This window comes from Cajanus cajan, chromosome 10 (assembly GCF_000230855.2).
Source record: "Cajanus cajan strain Asha chromosome 10, NIPB_CcT2T_4, whole genome shotgun sequence".
Classification (NCBI taxonomy): Eukaryota; Viridiplantae; Streptophyta; class Magnoliopsida; order Fabales; family Fabaceae; genus Cajanus; species Cajanus cajan.
In genome coordinates this window covers 46,486,401-46,507,306 of record NC_138526.1, presented here as the reverse complement: position 1 = coordinate 46,507,306, position 20,906 = coordinate 46,486,401, and the positions used below count along the sequence as shown (strand labels likewise).

At 30.0% G+C, this 20,906-nt stretch overlaps 3 protein-coding genes across 5 annotated transcripts; 2 read left to right on the top strand and 1 right to left on the bottom strand.

Moving 5' to 3' along the window:
• The first annotated feature begins 118 nt into the window (after positions 1-118).
• Positions 119-6,034, top strand: LOC109811601 (ARM repeat superfamily protein). 3 transcript variants are annotated; one of them, XR_014430214.1, is made up of 10 exons: positions 119-378; positions 494-850; positions 1,558-1,623; positions 1,725-1,864; positions 3,534-3,660; positions 3,884-4,039; positions 4,251-4,382; positions 4,617-4,701; positions 4,971-5,079; positions 5,781-5,975. XR_014430214.1 is itself a non-coding variant. In XM_083065613.1 (10 exons), the coding sequence occupies exons 1-10, from the start codon at positions 289-291 to the stop codon at positions 5,916-5,918; spliced, it is 1,563 nt and encodes a 520-aa protein (XP_082921739.1). In that variant the 5' UTR covers positions 122-288; the 3' UTR covers positions 5,919-6,034. The 3 variants fall into 3 exon arrangements, 2 of the variants coding, with proteins under 2 accessions (XP_082921739.1, XP_082921740.1); XM_083065613.1 differs by having other exon boundaries at positions 122-378; positions 4,808-5,079; positions 5,781-6,034; XM_083065614.1 differs by having other exon boundaries at positions 131-378; positions 516-850; positions 4,808-5,079; positions 5,781-6,034.
• Positions 6,035-7,132: 1,098 nt separating this feature from the next.
• On the bottom strand, positions 7,133-9,789 carry LOC109811627 (GDSL-like lipase/acylhydrolase superfamily protein). Its single transcript, XM_020375412.3, has 5 exons — positions 9,317-9,789; positions 8,866-8,996; positions 8,514-8,747; positions 7,795-8,050; positions 7,133-7,689 (listed from the first exon to the last, which is right to left on the bottom strand). The coding sequence occupies exons 1-5, from the start codon at positions 9,552-9,554 to the stop codon at positions 7,496-7,498; spliced, it is 1,053 nt and encodes a 350-aa protein (XP_020231001.1). The 5' UTR covers positions 9,555-9,789; the 3' UTR covers positions 7,133-7,495.
• A 6,205-nt stretch (positions 9,790-15,994) lies between these two features.
• Positions 15,995-19,137, top strand: LOC109811623 (UDP-D-apiose/UDP-D-xylose synthase 2). Its single transcript, XM_020375408.3, has 9 exons — positions 15,995-16,421; positions 16,502-16,594; positions 16,689-16,796; positions 17,443-17,557; positions 17,663-17,796; positions 17,907-18,008; positions 18,146-18,238; positions 18,332-18,467; positions 18,659-19,137. The coding sequence occupies exons 1-9, from the start codon at positions 16,152-16,154 to the stop codon at positions 18,769-18,771; spliced, it is 1,164 nt and encodes a 387-aa protein (XP_020230997.1). The 5' UTR covers positions 15,995-16,151; the 3' UTR covers positions 18,772-19,137.
• Positions 19,138-20,906: the final 1,769 nt, after the last annotated feature.

The window sequence follows — 20,906 nt, the reverse complement described above, 5'->3', positions numbered from 1 at the left end:
TTTAAATTTAGAGTAAAGGCATTATCATCTGTGGCTGATACTTTTTGCGTTTTTGGTGTACACAATATATGTGGCTGAAATTATATAATTAATTAGTTTATGAGAAATTCGTGTAGTTGACATATGACGTTGGCTTTGGGCTAGGCCTGAACAGAGAACCGGCCCATTGTCCCAAAGTTTGCGAAAAAAAAAATAGCAACTCCTCTCTCTAGCTCTAGGTTGTGGATGAAATCGATATTTCTCATGAATTTTTAAAATTGGAGGGAAGAATCAAAGTAGAAAAATCGCATGGCGGTTCCGGCGGATCCAACCATTGAAGAAGAAGAAGAAGAAGAACAGGGTGGTCCCACGCACCACCCTTCTGCTCCGTCGCACGAGGTTTTCATCAACGCCTCCTCTTAAGTTACCCACTGAAAAATATGATTTCATTTTATTTTTTTTTGCTTTATTTTTAATATTATTCGGTGATTGTTTTGAATGATTCCTGATGCAGTTTTTTGATTTATCAACGACAGTTGATCCTAGTTACATAATCTCCTTGATAAGGAAGCTTCTGCCGTTGGATTCTGCTTCTCGGAGTAGCTTCAGTGGAGTTGCTTCTGAAAACCCTAACCAAGGAGAACAAGAAGGAGCTACGCCGTCTGTTTCGAATGATGAAAACCTTGAATCGTATAAGAATAAGTCTGAGAATATGGATGTTGATGTTTCCGGTGAATTTTTGCATGGAGAATGCGAAGATACCGATAGTGGAATTGAACGTTCTCGTGTCTCGGTTGAGGAGGACGCCTGGGAGGAATATGGTTGCATTTTGTGGGATTTAGCTGCCAGTAAAACACATGCGGAACTCATGGTATATTATTGTGTTTCTTTTGAGTTCATCATAGTTCTAAATTGTGGTTGCAATCGCAATTACAGTTATGATGTAATCCTTGACATCGCAAAAATTTGCGGGAGAATGCGTTCGATAGGCCTAATATAATATACTTTACGCGGACGTAATGATAACTTTGGTATAGTAGTTTCATAATTTCATTTGATAATATCTTCTAAGCCATGTTATTGTCTCTACTCTCCAAACAATGAGCAAGTTAGATGGACTGTACAGGCAGAATTTGGTCCCGCTGAACTATTTTTTAAGGGTCTCTTACTCTGTTTGATTTGAGAAAGCGTTTTACTTTGTTTCTTGTTTTCAAAGGCTAGTATAAGTGGTGAAAACAACAAAGAAAAGCAGGAGAGGGAGTAAAAAACTTATTGGCTGTTTAGTAATTATGTGCTGGAATAGGAAATATTTTCTCAAACAAAATTGGACATAAGTCTTAAACATCCCTCATGTCTGCTTTGTAAGAAGACAATAATGATTATTTGAATGTCCTCAGGCATGTTTGCCAATCCTACCCAATTTACCTATTATCAACCATCAAGCTCATAATCATTAATGTTAAAACGATCATTGCAATTTCCTCTTACACAGGAGATTTAAATATGTTTAGTTTGTTGTCTTTTCAACCACTTGCTTGTCTTTTTTAAATGAAATGGTTACTTGGTATAATACTGCAGGTGGAGAATCTCATACTTGAAGTTCTTTTAGCTAATCTATTTGCTTGCAAATCAGAGTGTGTTACAGTAAGTCAATGTTATTAAGACTGCATAATACTATTACTATCAAATGATTAAGAAGCTCTTATTTATTCTGTCATACATTTTTATGGATTAATTACATGTAGGAAATTAGCATAGGAATTATTGGGAACCTTGCCTGTCATGAAGTTCCAATGAAGCATGTAATCTCGACAAAAGGACTGATTGAGATAATTGTGAACAAATTGTTTATGGATGATCCTCTATGCCTATGTGAAACATGCCGGTATGAAACATTTTTACACACTTTTCTTCTCAATTTTGGATTAGGGATATCTGATTATCTTTCTTTCCGTTAAGGACCAAATTTACATGATTGGTTACTATTTCCCTATTTTATGCCTTTTTCTTTTTTTTTAGTGTTATTCCTGCTATTTTCATTTTCTCTTTACTACAATGCATCACTTCAGTGAGGAAGAAACACTGATAGTATCAAATCTGTTTCTTTGTCATTTTTATAAAAGAAATAATGTGTCTTTGTTCTATGTTTATCTTTGAAGACCAAATGCAATACCAATTGATCTAGCAAATATTGGTAATTTTTGTAAATAGGTCAGATCAAGTTAGACTTTAAATATACAAGCTGAGTCTATTTTATAAAAGTAAAGCCAAAAGTGTGGTCTATTATCTATCATAAACTTTTTATCTAGGTTTGGCCTAGCCTTTGTAAAAGTTTGGTTTAGTCTATTTGCCTATTTAAAAGCCTATTTTAGATTAATAATGTTAAATAGTTCAATAAATTTAAATTTAAATAAGCCAATAAATCTATTTTTAAATATATGTGCGAGTTTTTTTTTTAATTTTTGTAATAAAAAAATAGTTTACTCTATTATTATTAAAATTTAGGATTTAAAATAAAAATAAAAATAATATAAGAGGAACAACTCATGTATACTCACGTACAAGTGTAATGAAAGAAGATAATCTTATAAAATAAAATAATTTTTTTTTAAATATTTCTTATATCCCATTTACAATAATACATAAACAATCGTGAAGATGAAGGAAAAAAGTAGGAGAAGATATGATTGCTAGATTTTTTATTTTTTATTTCTTGATTTCGTATGAATAGGAAATGTAAAACATTTTGTTTAGTAATAATTTTAAAAAATATTAATAATTTAGTTTTTATTTATTTAATTATATTGTTAATAATGTAATATGTATATTATTTTTTTATTATATTATATAAATAAATAGATTAGTCTATCAAGCCTAACAAACTTTTTTTTAAGCCTAATATACATATTATATAAATAATTTAATGTAATATGTTTGTAATTTAACTTGACCATTTTATTAAATAGGTCAAGTCAGATTAGACTTTAAACAGGTCAGACTAACCTTTCATTATTTGGGTACTAAGGATTTGCATCAGTTTCTCTTGGTTAATTTCTGAGTTTTTGGCTCTCATAAAGAAGCTAAGATTTTGTTGTTATGTGAAATCTTGCTGATTCTTTGATGTTTATGGCCAGAATTTTACATGACATATTTGCCATATTCTCTGACTGTTGACTTCATTTTGGATGGGGCTTTTTTTTAGCCAGCCTCAGGTGTTCTGTTTATGTTGTGTCTAGAACTGTTTCTGTTTCAGACATGTAGAAAGATTGACATGCTTTGCTACATAATTTGATCTCATTGGCTCTGGTTTTGCTCTTTTTGTTTTTTTTAGAGGATTTTCTTTGTACTATTCTCTTATTAAATTAATTTCCTTCTGTGTGTGTATGTATTAGAAAAAAGATACACACAGATTTACCCAGCCAAATAGATAGATAAGAAAAAGACATTAATTTTTATTTATGTTATGCTGTAAAGTAGGTATCAAACTAATTTTTGACATAAGTGCCTTGATTTTTCAAAATACAAACTTTTCTTATAATTAGTTTTTGAAACAGATTGTTGACTGTGGGTCTTCAAAGTGGTGAATCTGTTGCATGGGCTGAGGTATTACAGTCTGAACATATACTATGTCAAATATTATGGATTGCAGAAAATACATTGAACCTTCAGCTTTTAGAAAAGGTAATCAATACTTGGTATTAATCCAAGGTAGTTTCAACTTTTTTACTTTTATAGAGGTTTCAATGTGGGAAGTCACTAAACTATGTGAAAAGCATGTTATGAAATATATGCATGAGAAACTTGAATAATTTCAGAACAAAAATAATGTTTATTTTGATTTATCTTTTGACATTTTCATTTTCATCAGAATACAAAGAGCTAACATTGTTCTACTCTTTAACAGAGCATCGGGCTTATTCTAGCTATCTTAGAAAGTCAGCAGAAAGTTGTGGATGCTCTCCTTCCACCTATGATGGAGCTTGGTTTGGCAAATATATTGATCAGTCTCTTGTCTTTTGAGATCAGCAAATTAATGACTCAAAGAATACCTGAAAGGTACCTTGATCACAACCATTCTGCAATGATGAAATTGCACGGGTCCTATTTTCCTCTGATTCTAATTCTGACATCACTAACGAATGGTTGTAAATTATATTGTCTTGCAATTTTTTTCTTTCTTTTTATTTTTTTTGCAGATAAGTGGATAACTATTCCATCCACCTATCTGGTGGAATTGGTATGACAACCTCATATCTTAATGTTTCAGGTACTCAATTCTCGATTTAATTCTTCGCGCTATTGAAGCCCTTTCTGTTATGGATGAACACTCTCAGGAAATTTGTTCAAGTACAGAGCTCTTTCAACTAATATGTGATCTGGTTAAGTTCCAAGATAAAGTTGAGGTACGTTGTTATAGTTAACACTTTCAATACTGATATATCTGACACTTTCAAGGAATGAAAGTGTTGTACTTATTTAAAGTGTTAAATCCAAACATCTTCTCAACTTTTTATCAGTTATAATTATTTCATATCATTTTCTTGATCAATTTATGGATAATATCAAACTTCTTGATAAGGGAATGAAAATGATTTTGCTAATTGAAAACTATGATCTATTGGTGATCTCTTCTGCAGGTTGGGAACTGCTGTGTTACTGCTTCAGTTCTGATAGCAAATATGTTGTCTGATGTTGCTGATTATGCTTCGAAGATATCACACGGTAAAACATCTTTCGCTCTCATTTCTGAACTTCAATTCACTATGTATTCTTTTCTTCGAGTCTCTGGATTATTCAATTTAATGGTAAATGGCGTTGGACCTTCTAGATTTTAACCTCTTAGGTGGTTTGCTCGACACATTCCCTTTTGCTTCGGATGATGTGGAAGCAAGAAATGCACTCTGGAATGTAATTGCTCGGATATTGGTTAGAATTCGGGAAACTGAAATGAGCCCTTCAAGTTTATATCATTATGTTTCTGTTCTTGTCAGAAAACTTGATCTGATTGAAGATGAGCTTTTCAACCAACAAGTTGAATCTGGTCATGATCAGGAAAGCTTGTTTTCTTCTGGCTCAGCAGCAAATGCTAGAAATACATCTGTATCCTTCTCTTATAGTTAGTTGAATTTGTTGTTTGTGATTATGAGGGCCCCTTTGGATGACATTATTTGAAATGTAGGAAAAATCACAATTTTTGCAACGAGATTTAAATTTTGTAGAAATAACATGTTGAATATAATTTAACTCCTATCCTCGCTGCCATGAGTCATGACTAATTTCAATAATTTTTTATGTCAATTTATAAACTCAACAAAAAATCATTTTCATTAGCAATTAGTTCATATTTTTGTTTTCCTGTCTAACATACAGGGCAATTTTTATTTTTTTTTTCAATTTACTAATGCGACATGTTCTAAAGGATTTCTTACTAGATCAGGTACAAGTGTAGCAGAAATTATTATCATGTCTCCTTTTTTTTCACTGGTTCTTTGTTTGTATCTAATTTTGTAGAATCAACTAATGACATTTATTATTTTCCTTTATTTATATATAGTGTGTCAATCTATCAATGTTCTTAGTAAAGGGCAATTCTTAAACAGTGAACAAAAACATTAGCGAGCTTTGCATATTTAGATTGCTGGTCTTTAGCTCTGAAGCATTAGACCTCTATCTACCCATTCAGACCTGCCTAACTCTAAAATGCCAATCACATCCACTGTCAGTTAGATTCACATGCTTATTTATCCGAGTGCTTGTTTTGCCATTTATTTGTTGTTTCCCTTTACTATTGCAATCAATAGCTTAGGAGGATAATCAGTATTCTGAATCAGTGGACTGCTACAAGACAGAATACCGAGAATAATGGGAATGCTGAAGTTCCTGTCAGTGAGACAGATGTAAAAAGATTGTTGGATTGTTGTCATAAATTCTCCGAGTAAAATTACTGTATCTTTTAAATTTACGGTTGTCCAAACAATCTTTGGAAGCTTTGCACCTGCGGATGCTGTTTTGTATCTGTGCAGTTATATATATATATAAAATGATTTTATGATTATCCATTAATTTAAATTAATGAAATAAAGTATAAAATAATTTTTAAACCTTTTAAAAATTTACAGATTTGATCTATGCATTAAAAATTTTAAATTGATCGGTTGGATCGATGAAATTTGATGTAGAACATAAGTTATTAAATAGAGTAATTAGAATAAAATGATCTTTCTTCACATATATATATATATATATATATATATATATATATATATATGAATACAAATTTTAACGTTATACACTCTTCTTTTTAGAAGCTAAAGGGGGTGGGAGGAGTTTTGCACCTGGCCTTTTGCATTAAAAAGAATTCCTAATTTGATGTTTCTTTTCACATTTCTGCCTTCAGGACTAATGCATTTCGTGAATTAGTGCCTCTGAAAGAGTCGCAATTTAGTTCAAAAATTGTTGATAGCACCTCCCTTCTGATCAAAGGAATCATAAATGAACATGACTTACAGTTGCACAGCCCAGGTGTTGACTATGGTGTTGGAAGAAAGTGACTTGTTTGTTACAAAGGAAATTGTTATCTTTTAATAAGCGTCCAAAACAGATAGATTGGTATTTACTGATCTGAAATTTCACAAACTATAACCACTGGGATTATGGACGAGTAAAAGGCACTTCGTTGGTAAATTTATGAACAAAACTTGGGGTTTTTCACAAACTATAACGTAGTGTTTATTCAATTAGAAATATAATTTTACTTTAATAAGTTGTGTTAATCTTTATTTAATGCAAACTTTTATTACGTTCATTAAGGATGTAAAAGCATTTAAAAATCTTAATGTAAATTTAGTCCTAAATTTACACGGACACGGTATTACTATTATAGAGTAGAGATGTCAGCTGCCAACCAAAACAATCCCACAAGTTTCTCACTATTTTAAAATTACGTTATGGGGCAAATTTGTTGACAAGATCCTCACCGCGTGTGAACTTATACGAGAAAATTAGGAATTAAAGGGTGAAAAAAATCACTTTCTATTATCACTAAATTTAACTTTCATATCCTTTTCTTTTTATGGTTTGAGTTTATCTGTCATATTAGACTGAATTCTCTAAATAAAATAATTGAATTAAATACAAATTCATCAGGAGCAGCTTTGAATACTCGAGATAGAAATTTTACATGAAAACTCAGGAATATTGGTCTTATTACACGAAACTTGAAAACACGCACTGAGCATTGTAATTGAACATATTTAAGCTGCTTTTACATAAGACAAACAAATACAACAGTACACACAATTCTTAAAAGTACAAAACTTCAATACAGAAGCATAAATATTATTAGTATTGTTATCTGATCATTATTGAAGTTTTACTTCATGCATTAACATTTAATAAAGTACTTCATTATACATATTATCAATGTGAAATTCATAATCGAAAAATAACACTAACAATACCTAGGTAGTGCATATAAGTTTTATTAAAAATAATCCGAAGAAAATATGACCCGAGATTAGGATATGAGAGAGATGCCAGCAAGCAACAGGTTATCGGCCAAAATCTTGTTTGCAGCTTCAGATGGATGAAAACTATCCCAGAATACATATTCAGATGCATTGGTACATGTTCCTATGGACTTCTGATTGCACAAAATAGATGTCTCTAGCAACCCTGTTCCACAACAAGCCTTCCTTGCTTCCGAAAATCCTGTGAAAGTGTAGTGTATGCCACACAAACAAAACTTGCTCATGAGCCATACATAATAAGATTGGCTTTCTAGGATTAGCATAGTTAGAAACTTTTAAAGTGTACCATTTTCAGAAGGCTTAGTGACCAGGTCATAGAGAGGTTGGTAGGTATCGAAGATGACCAATTTGAGACCAGATAGCGATTTTTGCAAGCTCTGAGATGTGGTGTTTAGCTTTTTATTGAAGTTAACTGCATCATTGTTTAGTTTAGCCACGCATTGGTTGCTGCCGGAGCCATAGAGAGTGATGGCTGCTGGTAGACAACCTAATGGAGATAATGTTGTTACAGCGATCCTTCTTGCTCCAAGTCCATATAAATTCTGCCACATGCAAGTTTAGAATTTGGAAATGCAAGTCAAAATCAACAAAGGAAAATAAATACCATTTTCGTCTTTTGTGGTATTTTTTTTTAGGTTTAATTAAGTTTTTGATACCTATAGTTTCATTTTTTTTTTAATTTTTTATAGTTTAAAACAGTCTTTTTTAATTCTTATATATACCAATTTTTTTTCTTTTTAGTCTCAATCATCTATTTTTATAACAATTAAAAAAAAATATAACTATAAAGATTAAAAGAAAATTTATGCAATTGTAGGGGAAAAAGGTAGAAAAAAAGGAATGTATAAAGACAAAACTAAAAAAAAAAATCATAAAAACTAAAAGAGAAGGCTTATAAAATTATAAAAGGTAATTAAACTTATTATTATTGGGTATGACTAATGACCCCCCTTTAAGTGGAACATGGTTTGCTAAGGCAATGTGTTAGGGTTGAGAAAGACATGCCTGAATGAAAGTGGCATAGTTTTGGATGAGAATGTCTGAGAATTGATCAGCAGTGTAAACCTCGTAAAGCAGTGGATTTAAATAATAGTTCTGAATAAAGTCACTGCTCCCCGAACTGATAACATATATAGCACCAGATATAATTGATGAAGCATTTGACTGCCCTACTATTCCCACCAATATATTCTGGCACTCTTTGTAGTATTCCAGCTGCTGGCTCAATGGAATTGCATCCTAGACCAATAGGAAACAAAGAAAAGAAAACACACACACTCATATTAGGCTTTACCATTAGTGATGAGAAGAAGGGAAAAAAAAATGGAGTGCCTTAGACTTCCAAGTGTAAATTTACATATAGCTTGGGAGTGGAATCATAGTAGCCAGAAGCAGCTGAGGCAAAGTTGGCCCCCTCCAAGAGGTTCTTTCCTTTGACCTTTAAGTTGAGGTAAGCTGGTTGGTAAGTGGTAAATCCAAGGTTTTCAGCTGCAATGAACATAACAAAGATCAAGCAAGCAAGCTTTTTGTTGAAAAAACAAGAAAATGTAGGTGATAATAAGGGTCTATTTAGATTAAGTTATACAAAGTACCTCTAAAAAAAGAACAATAAAATATTCTTTATATATAAATTAAGATTAGCTTATCTATGAACTAATTTGTAAAATTTCCTTTTAAATCACTTCTTCAAAATCTTATTTTTAATTTATGTATAGGCTAAAACATCTTAGTTATATTATTTTTCTAGGAAAGTTTATCCGAATTGAACCAAAGGGGGTGTTTACTTGAATGGGAATTTTGAGGAATACCTGTGTAGTCTGTTGCAAGCTTTCCATTGCAAAACCTCCCTGTTGGAGTGTGATTCTTGAAATCTCTTCCATAAGGAGAGAAGTTTGATTTAACAATGGTGTATAAGTGGTTATTATTGCCCACATCAACGACAGAGTCACCAAATATGAACAATGCAGGGACCAGAGGCTGTCCTTTAGCCACATTGAACACTGCAACCAAAAGCAATGAAGTCAAGAAATAACTTGAATACCACATGCTTCTCAGTTTCTCTTCAGCTATGAGCTTCTTCAGAGAGGAGAAAGAGAGTGCAGGCTTTAAAAAAGGGGTGTTAATGTGTTGGGAACTGATTTCTGAGGAATGGTCTATACTCTACTATATAGCATGCAGTTGAGCTGGTTTGGCAGGGCTACAGTTCCAAGAATCTTATAAATGTTTCAACTTAACTGTTAAGGTACACTACTCAAAATAAATAAATTATCAAATCTCAGTATCATATCAATGTCTTGCATGCTACTAATGTAACTAAATTATCAAATCTCAGTATCATATCAATGTCTTGCATGCTACTAATGTAACTAAATTTGACAAGTTAATGTAGTAGTACAATTTTTAATTAAAAGTAGGTAGCATAAACATCCTTAGCTGTAACCAGTGCACTGTAGGTAGGTTAGTGAGTATGGGGGCAATTGCTCCCACTATGTTTTTTTCTTTTCATACTTAAATTATATTTAATAAATAAAAATAAAATTGCCCCCACAACAAAATAAATGTTGCCTCCATAACACACTTTTTAAAATAAAGATAAAAAGAAAATAAATTAGCATTAATTTTACTATTTTACCTTGTTATTTTTTATATTTCTCATTACTAATTGCACATTAAAATTGAGTCCGTGACACAAATATACAAAAATATCCTTTATTTTGATTTTTTTTTTTGTGTCATGAGATTATGTATTTTGTAAAAAATTATGGTTTTTTTTTTCCATGAAAGTATTAGAGATTATTTCTTTGTCCTTATTAAGAAAATTTTATGGATCCGCCTTTACTAGCACCATCGAAGTGTCACTTGATTTAGTGGAAAAATAAACCTAATTACCAAAACGAAATTATGGTCAATGTCTTGAGCTAGAAGATGGCGATCAAAGAGAGCTATTATAGTATCAAGTTAAATGGTATGGCTGAATGTAATTTTCAGCGTGCAATGAATGAACATGAATTGTAATGTAAGAAGCAAACAAATGCCCTTTTCTTGGTCTGTTTTATACATTTCCCAAAACCAAAAACCTGACTAAAAATTATATAGTGGTAAGAAAGGACGTTGGTTACAAGTATAATCTTGCACGTGATACACTGAGTTCTCACAGCTTCTTCAACAATCTCCCTTTTCCACCATATCAAATTTACACCGCCAAACTTAAACTTTAGGATAAGTTGTATTTTTGCCCCATTTTTTTTAATTTACAACTTCAGTTCCTTATTTTAAATTAGGAATATTTAGTCACTTTATTTTTAAAGATACTAGATTTTGTTCTTACCATCAACTTTGAAGATAAAAAACGGTGTATCAAAAGAACTACAATAAAATAATTTCTTTTAAGAAACCAGAACAAAAAAAAAAATAGAAAGATCATAAACATTTTTATTCTCTTATAAATGTACATAAAAAATTAACAATACAAATAATCATATCACATTTTTATTTAGATATAAAAAAAATATAAGATAATAATTTTAATTTTTTTTAAAAAAATTAAGATTTGTTAAAATCCAACGTAAATTTAAAAATTTACATCAAATCTTATATTTTCAATAACTTTTTATATAATAAAAATTTAATAAAATTTATATCAAATTACGTGATATTATATTTAAGATCATGTATATTAAATTTCACATGATCATAAAAGTTAGTAGTTCATCACATTATTTTATTTTAACGTATAATAAGAAATTTAAAATACATAAAAAAATTTATTTTTGGATGACTTATCTAAAAAAATTCAAATCATGTAAAATTTGATATATACGATCTTAAGTATAATTTTACACAATTCAATAATTTGATCGGTTGAATTTGCATTAAACAAAAAATTATTTATATAATATAATAATTATAAAAGTTATCGTTTCTTATTCTAATTACAATAAATAGACAAATCATAAAAAAAATATAATTAATATAGTTACTTTTAATTAATTTTATCATAAATTCAATTTTTATTCCAAACATGTCCTTTACTTTAAGTAGTTGTTACATTTAATTTTAGTCATAAATAAATGCATATAAAATAAAGTTAACAATAAATAAAAGGTATAAAAGAATTTTAACCTAAATGATTTTAGAAATTAATTATTATTATTATTTATAATTAAGACAGAAAGTAATATTATATATATATATATAATCTTTTGCCTCTCTTAACTAGGGGGTGAATATATGAACCTAAATTTGTGGACCAGTCTATTTAGCTCACGATCCGTACAAATACGAGTTTAGTTTTCTTAAATACGTATAAGTATAACAAAGTTATTGGCTCCACTTACAAAGTCTGCGTACTCCGTGAGTTGCCTTATTATGAATAGTAGTAATGTTATGCATTTTCACTCTTGGAATTGAATGATATTGATGAGTCCACTAAAAAAACTATATATATATATATATATATATATATATATATATATATATATATATATATATATATATATATATTTTTTTTTGTGTATGTTCTCCACTTCTCCCCGGTCACTATAGTTGTTATTGGGGTGAGTATACATATCGGTCCGGTCTGTTTAAATTTTGACCCGTAAAACTTGCATTTTATACGGATTGAATAAGTTTAGTTCATAAAATAAATGGACTTATTTTTAAAATTTATATTTGATCCGTTAAAATTTGCGGATAACAGACAGATTTATGGGTCTAAATAGTGGTTTAAAAAAATAAATTTTTAAAAATAAAATTATATAAAATTAGAATAATTTTTTTATTTTTATTTATAAGCTAAATTTCACATACTAAAATTTATCAATAGTTAAAATGATTTAAAATACTAAATATTAAAATGTTAAAGTAAAAATAATTACAAAAACTTATATAATAGTACCAAACTTTCAATAATAAAAATATTAAAATGTCATAAAAATAATTTAAATGACAAATACATACCAACTAAATATAATTTTAATGTTATAATAATTTAAAAGATTAAATACACAACTTAATAATAAAATCTTAATATAAAAAAATATTAATTAGTGAAGCTCGTGGATTAGCCCGTAGATTAAATTCGTCAAGTCTGCGGACTTCACGGACTGGACTCGAAAATTAAACATAATCATACGGATTTTAAAAAAATGGATTTGTTATCCGCGAAGTTTTTGGGCTTACGAACTAGTCTGCGGACCTGGGTCCATCTACCCATCCCTAGCTGTCAAAACAGGTAGTCTGACCCATATGGATTAGTCCACCTTAACTCATTTTAAAAACGGGTTAATCCGGTCTTACCTACTTTTAATTTTCTCAAAATTTTCCTGATCCAGCCCGGCCTACCACAGGTTGATAGGTTATATGGATTAGTCCACCAACCCACCAAAAAATTAAAAAAAATTATCAAAAAAATTTAAAATTTAAAATTAATTATAAATTAACATAATAATCATAAATTTAGCATCACTAATAGTCATAAGTCATAATTTATCATACAAAATTAAATACAAAGTATGATAAAAGTCTAAAATAAAAAAATTTCAATGTCCCATTATACACAATTAATTATCAACACACAAGCACGTCATTGTTAAGTACTCTCACACATTTCATTATTGCAACACATTTAGCGAATTAGTCCTTTTATTTGCAGGCTTTATGGGTTGGATACGGAACTGAAAAATTAGTTTATTTATTTCACGAATCAAACTTATCTGACCCATTAAAAACGTGAACTTCATAAATCAAACTTTAAATGAATTAGACTAGTTTGTATATCTACCTCTATTCTTAACTATGTTCTTGAACTACCACACTTGTGAACTAAGCCCAAGTTGCCTCTCTTATATTGTGATAAACCTTGATTTGAAGTCATATTTGATTTCTCATGAGATTTGAAAAAGTAACTTTTTTTTTTCTACAAAAATAGTAGATAGGTATTGAAGTAGGACAAGGCGACTCACCATATTTCACCTCTAACACTAAAATCCTTTTTTAGTAAGTTTGTCCACTAAATTATAATTTTATAATCGTAAATGATATCAAATTTGTATTATAGAAAACACAAATTTGAATCAAATCTTATACCATTTATGTTAACTTACAATGATAAAAGTAACATATCTTGAAAGATTATAATTTTGAGATAATATTATTTTATAAAAATCAAAGTTTCACTTGTACGTATAATAAATATTTTTATTAAATTTTAATGTATGTTATTAAAATAAAATTATAATTTTGATTGAAAAATAATAACAAATTTATTATATTTAAGTTTTGTTAAATTTAATAAGGCACTGAACCTAACTACCTACCTTAAGATAACAAAGAAAAAGAAAATTCTACATCATTACAGGCTTTAAATAGATGCAAACTCGTAATATTGCTTTTCTTGTTGGCAACAGGTAACTGTTTCTTGTGAGCTTGGGTTTTAACCATAAGCCATATTTGGTGGGTGAAATAGTTTTATGGTTTCTTTTCATAACAACTGCAAGTTTTATGTTTTTTAGTTTGAAAGAAAGACAATTGAAAGAAAAGTTTAGACTTAAATATATTATAAATTTTCTGTAAACATCGTTCTATTTAATTTTAATCCTTGTATTTTTTTTTCAGATCGTACCAATAACTCCATTTAGTCTAGTGCTGGTGAATAAAAAAAATATAATGTTAATATTATATAAATAGAGAGAAAAATAATAATTTTAACATATATAGAGAGAGAAAGAATGAGAGAGAGTGAACGTGTTTATAAATACAAAATAAAAAAATTATAAGATAGATATATAATTTTATTTTTATGACTAAGTAAATAAAAAAAAGCAGCTTATGACCTGGAAAAAAATTAAAAAAAACAAAAAAGTAAATTTCCAAAAGAATGAAAATAAATAATTTAAAAATTAAGTAATTGAGAGAAACTCTTGGTTGAACTAATAACTTTTGATAACTTAGAATAATTTTATGTCGGTTAATTCACATGATTCAATTAAAAAGTTAATATACTATTTTTAATTAATTGTTCTAAAATAATTTGCATAAAAACTAAAACGTTACTGTATTAATTTTTTCGATTACATTAAGATAAAAAAAAATTCTTAAATTTCAATTTTAAATACTTTTAAAATTTTACATTAAAATTTCATTTTTTCTTATATTTAATTTTAATATCTTATAAACTATTAAGATTGTCTCAGTAACAAGAATTTAAATAATACCCACAAAGTGTTTCTTTCAAATTTTATTGTCATTTGTTGTCAAATATTTGTATAATATATATACAAAATACTTACCATTTTAATATATATAGTTTGAATTTGAAAAGCATTTTAAATAAAATAAAATTTAAAAATAAGTAATAATAATTATAAAAAATCACGTTACAAAAGACTCAAATCTGTAATTTAACTATTGATAGTTGATTTATTTCCAAATTGTATGATAGGATGATAGCAGTCTGAAAAATGTACAGCTCAAATGGAATTGGTGTACCAATTGAGTTCAAATTGTTTTGTTTTGGAATGTAATGTAACTGTGTCACTTTTATTTTGGAAGTACATGCTATCCACTTCTCGAAACTATGCTCCAAATTTTCTGTTGCTGTTAGGAAAATAGAATGATTCATATACACCCACACATCACATTCAGATAGGAATAAATGCTTTGCCATCCAAATTATATGAATGATTCGTTGTGGTTGTGGATTAAAGTTTGTGTATTTGATTTTCCGGATTTTGTTGATAAATAAATTTATATAATAAATCATTTTAAAAAATTAAATTTAAAATATTTTTATAAACACAATATTTTTTCCTCAAGATTATAACGATTATAATGAGAATCAAATTTAAGTATTTATTTATATACTTTACTTTTTGTTATTAAGTCGTCTTTAGTTAAATATTATATTATTTAAACTTGTTAGTATTTTTAAACATTTTTTCTAGAGGTTATAAGTATTTTTTGTAAGAAATAATTATGTTTAATACAAATAGAATAATAATAGGAGACAAAATTCTCTTTTAAAATATTTAATACAAATCCTAAGCGTGTGGTTCAGCAGTAGAGATTGATCTATATTTTAGCAAGGTCAGGAGTTCGAATAGTTGCGTTAAATATTAGATTTGATATAAAATATAAATTTGATTTTTATATTGAATGTAATTTGAAAATTTATTATCACAATTGATTTTAAGTGTATAATTATAAATTTAGACAAATAAAATTTTAAAATTTCTTTTGTTTGATAAAAAAGTTACTGGTAATTATTATTGAATGAATATAAATTTTTACATCTTAAAATTAATTTCATCGATGATTAAACATGCCAAAAAATGATTATAATCTTTTTGAATATAATAGAATTAATTTCATCCATATTTAATATAAAAAAAAACTAAACATACACATATTAAAAATATTTGTGAGGTATTTACAAGTGAAAGTAAATAAGAAGATTGTATTGAAGGATTTAACTTCAACCAAGATTATTATTCACTTCGATGTGTTTAGGGTTGTTCATAGATTGAAAACGTATTGACAACCATAGTAAAACTCCAGGGACATGAAATGATTTATACAAGACTAGGGTCACACAACGCACAACAGAACAGTGTCAGGCACAGCAGCGCTCACTGATTCTGCGTAATGGCTTCGGGCCGAGTAGATCTGGACGGAAGGCCCATAAAGCCCATGACCATTTGCATGATCGGCGCCGGTGGGTTCATCGGCTCCCACCTCTGCGAAAAACTAATGTCGGAGACCCCTCACACGGTTCTCGCCTTGGATGTCTACAGCGACAAAATCAAACACCTCTTGGAGCCCCACACGCTTCCTTGGGCCGGTCGCATCCAGTTCCACCGCCTCAACATCAAGCACGATTCGCGCCTCGAGGGCCTCATCAAGATCGCAGATCTGGTTCCTTCCATAACCCTATCTTTTTCGTATACCCTTTCTCTTTCTCTCTTATGGGTTCCGCTCAAAATTGCTTCTTTCAGACCATTAATCTCGCTGCTATTTGCACCCCCGCGGATTACAACACGCGCCCCTTGGACACCATTTACAGCAACTTCATCGACGCGCTTCCCGTCGTGCGTTTACTTTACTCTCTCTTTCTCTCTCTCTCTGTGTCACTGTGTGTGTGGGATTTTGAATTGAGGATTGGAATTTGGTGTTTGGGTTCAGGTGAAGTACTGTTCGGAAAACAACAAGCGTCTCATTCATTTCTCTACGTGTGAAGTGTATGGGAAAACGGTTGGGAGCTTTCTCCCCAAAGATAGCCCTCTTCGTAAGGTAACGTTTCGCTTTCATTGGTGGGTGTTACTTTAGAATTTAGATCCGTGCATGCCCATTGGCCAATGATGCTTTCGAATTTGCGATGCATCGATGCTTTTCAATTGGGCAATGATGGATCTTTTCGATCAACGGTTTTTGTCTGCCTTTTCCTTTTTGTTGATGTTAATTACGTTATAAATTTCGCAATAAGTATTTGTAGAAGAAGAAAATAAAAAATAAAATAAATTGAGAATATCCTATAAGCTAAAATCAACTTATGAACCACGCGTAGTGGTTAAGCACTTTGTCCTTACACGTAAATTCTGTGCTTATTATTTGTCCTTACACGTTTTTGCACACCCTTCATTCCGATGACAATCACAATAGGTTGAAATTGCTATGTCAGGAATCACAGGACAATAAAACAACTTATCAACTTATGTACTTTACCTTCTAGAGAAGTTAGATGATAGTGTTTCTATAGAATTCATAGTTGAATTTTAGCTTTGGAAAGAAACTTAATTAATTTTACCTTTCTATTTTCTTTTGTACATGCACTATGGAAAAATTTATCCGGATGAGACTTTAGCAAGGGAGTGATTTGGTTGTTTGAATTTTTGGTAATGAGCCGAGTTATGTAATGTTGTTTCCAATGTTGTGATAGGATCCTGCATACTATGTGCTTAAGGAGGATGAGTCTCCTTGTATTTTTGGTTCAATTGAGAAGCAGAGGTGGTCGTATGCCTGTGCTAAGCAGTTGATTGAGAGGCTGATTTATGGTGAGGTGTTTTTTATTTTTTGGGTTTAATTTTGAGTGTGTATGGTGTTTCCGGCTTTCCATTTTCATGTCTTGACTTGTCTCACTGGGGTGACATCGTTGGCAGCTGAGGGTGCTGAAAATGGCTTGGAATTCACAATTGTGAGACCTTTTAATTGGATTGGACCAAGGATGGATTTCATTCCTGGCGTTGATGGGCCAAGTGAGGGTGTTCCCCGTGTTCTGGCCTGCTTTAGCAATGTCAGTCTTCATTTTGATTTGGACTTTGTTTAAGCTTGTATATATGGTTATATGTTACTAAATGCTTTTAAATATCAATTCTAAATTCTGTCTCCATTCATTTTCTGCAGAATCTCCTCCGTGGAGAGCCCCTCAAGCTTGTGGATGGTGGCCAATCCCAGAGGACTTTCGTGTATATTAAGGATGCTATTGAAGCTGTCTTATTGATGATTGTAGGTTCCCATTTTTTACCAATCTTTTTATGCAACATTATGCATCTTAAGTGATGATTAGGATTGTACAAGTTCATCTATAAATTACTATTCTTATTGGATGATTCCACTAAATGTGAATGGTATCGTTTTAACAGGAAAATCCTGCAAGGGCCAATGGGCATATTTTTAATGTGGGTAACCCAAACAATGAGGTTACAGTTAGGCAGCTTGCTGAAATGATGACTCAGGTTAAGAAGATTAAGTTTTGATTGATTGACCGTATTAGAATTTCATCTTGGTTTTTAGGGCCATTCTATAGTTATTTTCATTCAATTCCGCAGGTTTATTCAAAGGTAAGCGGAGAAGCATCTCTAGAAAAACCCACTATTGATGTGAGCTCCAAAGAATTTTATGGTGAGGGATATGATGATAGTGACAAGAGAATTCCTGACATGACCATAATTAATAGGCAGCTTGGTATGTTTCCTCTGCCTTTTTATTTTTATTTTTTGATCGATAGGAATCAAACATAGTACTAAAGGGTTACAATCACTCACGCACACTATTTCACCAATTGAGCTAAACTCCATTGATTGTTTCCTCGTTCTACTTTACCTTAAAGATTATTAAGATATTTTACCTATTAACGGGTGTTACTTCAATGCTAGGCTGGAATCCTAAGACCTCACTTTGGGACCTGCTTGAGTCCACTCTCACCTATCAGCACAGGACTTATGCTGAAGCCATTAAGAAAGTCATTGCAAAGCCAGTGGCAAGTTAAACTTAATGGTGATGTACTGCATTGAGAAGAGTGTTCAGCCCATAGGGGCACTTACGTATAGTTTACTGGTTGATTTTATTTATATACATGGTAATTTTCCCCTTGGTTTTGGGTTTGGTAGCTAAGGTAGCCCATGCCTTCTTTATTGCATATTTATGAGGAAGTAGGAATTTAGCAAGGACAATCTGTGCTACTGCCTTGTAATTTTCATGCAGAGTTTCGGGCATAATTTATACGATGAAAGAAGCATTTTTGTGTTGTATGGAATAGTGATATCTCAGGCATTCATGTGATGTCTTTCCATATTCAGCTGTAACATTTATCATGTTTCCTAAATTAATGGTCATTAATTTATTTAATGGATTACTTCTGCAGCGATATGTTTACATCTCCTAATTTTGATAAATTCCACCGACTTTCATCCACTCACAAAAATGTTACTGACCCGGATTCAGCTGTAACATATGTTTCCTAAATTAGTGGTCATTAATTTATTTTATGGATTACTTTTGCAGCATTATGTTCTCATTTCCTAAATTTTGATATATACCATCTGCCTTCATTCACTCACAAAAATGTCAATTATGTTACTGACCCGTCTAGTTGAAATCACGTTTACATTGTATCAAAAATGGGAATGACGTGTACAAGTTTCAGCCTAAAATATTGGGTGCAGTATCGTACTGAAGGCTTAGTGTAGTTCTTTGAAAGTGAAAATCAATAAAAATTTCTTTAGCAAAGGAAAGTGACAAGTGCTTAATTAGGTGATTTTATTCCACGATGTTACTTAAAATGATAGGTTTAGAAATTTTAAATTGTGAGAGTAATACTCATATATAAATTAGTGAGAGTTATGCGTTGAATTAATATATTTTTATTATTTAACTTAAATTTAAGACTTTAAAGATTAACATTATCAGTTGGATTAATATATTTTTATTATTTAATTTTTAATGAAAATATGAAATGTCTCAACTTTACAAATTTATGTAAGAATCTTGAGGGGACAGCCGCCTCAAAGCCTTTATTCCGTCCCAAAATATAACGTTTCAAACAGAAGAATTAAGATCTTTAATTTATCTAGAATTATTTTTCCTTCACTATGGCTATAAGTGTAAAATTTATGATTAATTCAATATCAACGCAAGAATTACATATAATATTTTAAAATTAATTTATAAAAACCAATCCTGTTTAACTTTAAAATAAGCATGTTCTTAACATTTAGAATAGAAACAATATGGAGCGCGTTTTTATACAGAAAATTGATAGCATTGCTCTTAAACATTTAATGACTCATAAAGATACCAGTATTTAATTCATACGGACAATATGTAGGACTAAGAGGGCATTCTAGATAAAGAATGTTTTCTGGAATTTGGAGTCCTAGGTTTCCCTGCTTGTTTTTAGAAATTTTCTTCATCATTGGACTATTTGCATTTTGATTTGATCCTTAGAGGTATAATATTATATTCCTAACAGTATAATTTTAGAAATATTATTGTTTAGAATGTTATTTTCGGGAATATTTATAAATGTGTTTAGTAGGATTCTAATATTCTTAATAATAATTTAAAAATTAAAATAAAAAATATTTGAATGATTGAATTAAAATATAATTTTTCACATTCTCGTGAGAATGCAATTTTCTCATATTCCACTGTGAGAATGGAAATGAAGAAAACAATATTGTAAGTACTTTTATGAGAATAAATAATATCCTGAAATACTTTTTCAAAACTTCAAATAAATATTGGAATATGACACTCGTGTGTTCATATTCTTGAAAATGAATTTTTAATCCCAGAAACAATCACACTCTAAGAGATATTAGAGAGAATCTCATATGTTGTAGATACATATTAAGACTTTAGAATCAAGTCCACGTGAGACCATTACAATTATTTTTGTAAAATTTTTTATCTTCAAAAAATTAAATCCAATAAAGAACAGTATAAAAAAAAGGACAATTTATAATTAATATTAACAAAATTAAATAATATTAACTAATTTTTAATTAATGTACAAATTAGTTAAATTTGGTTATAATAGAATAGTAAGTAACCAAATTAATCAATTTTAACCAGAAAATTCACTTTTCTTTAATGAGATTTTATTTCAATTGAATTTCACTC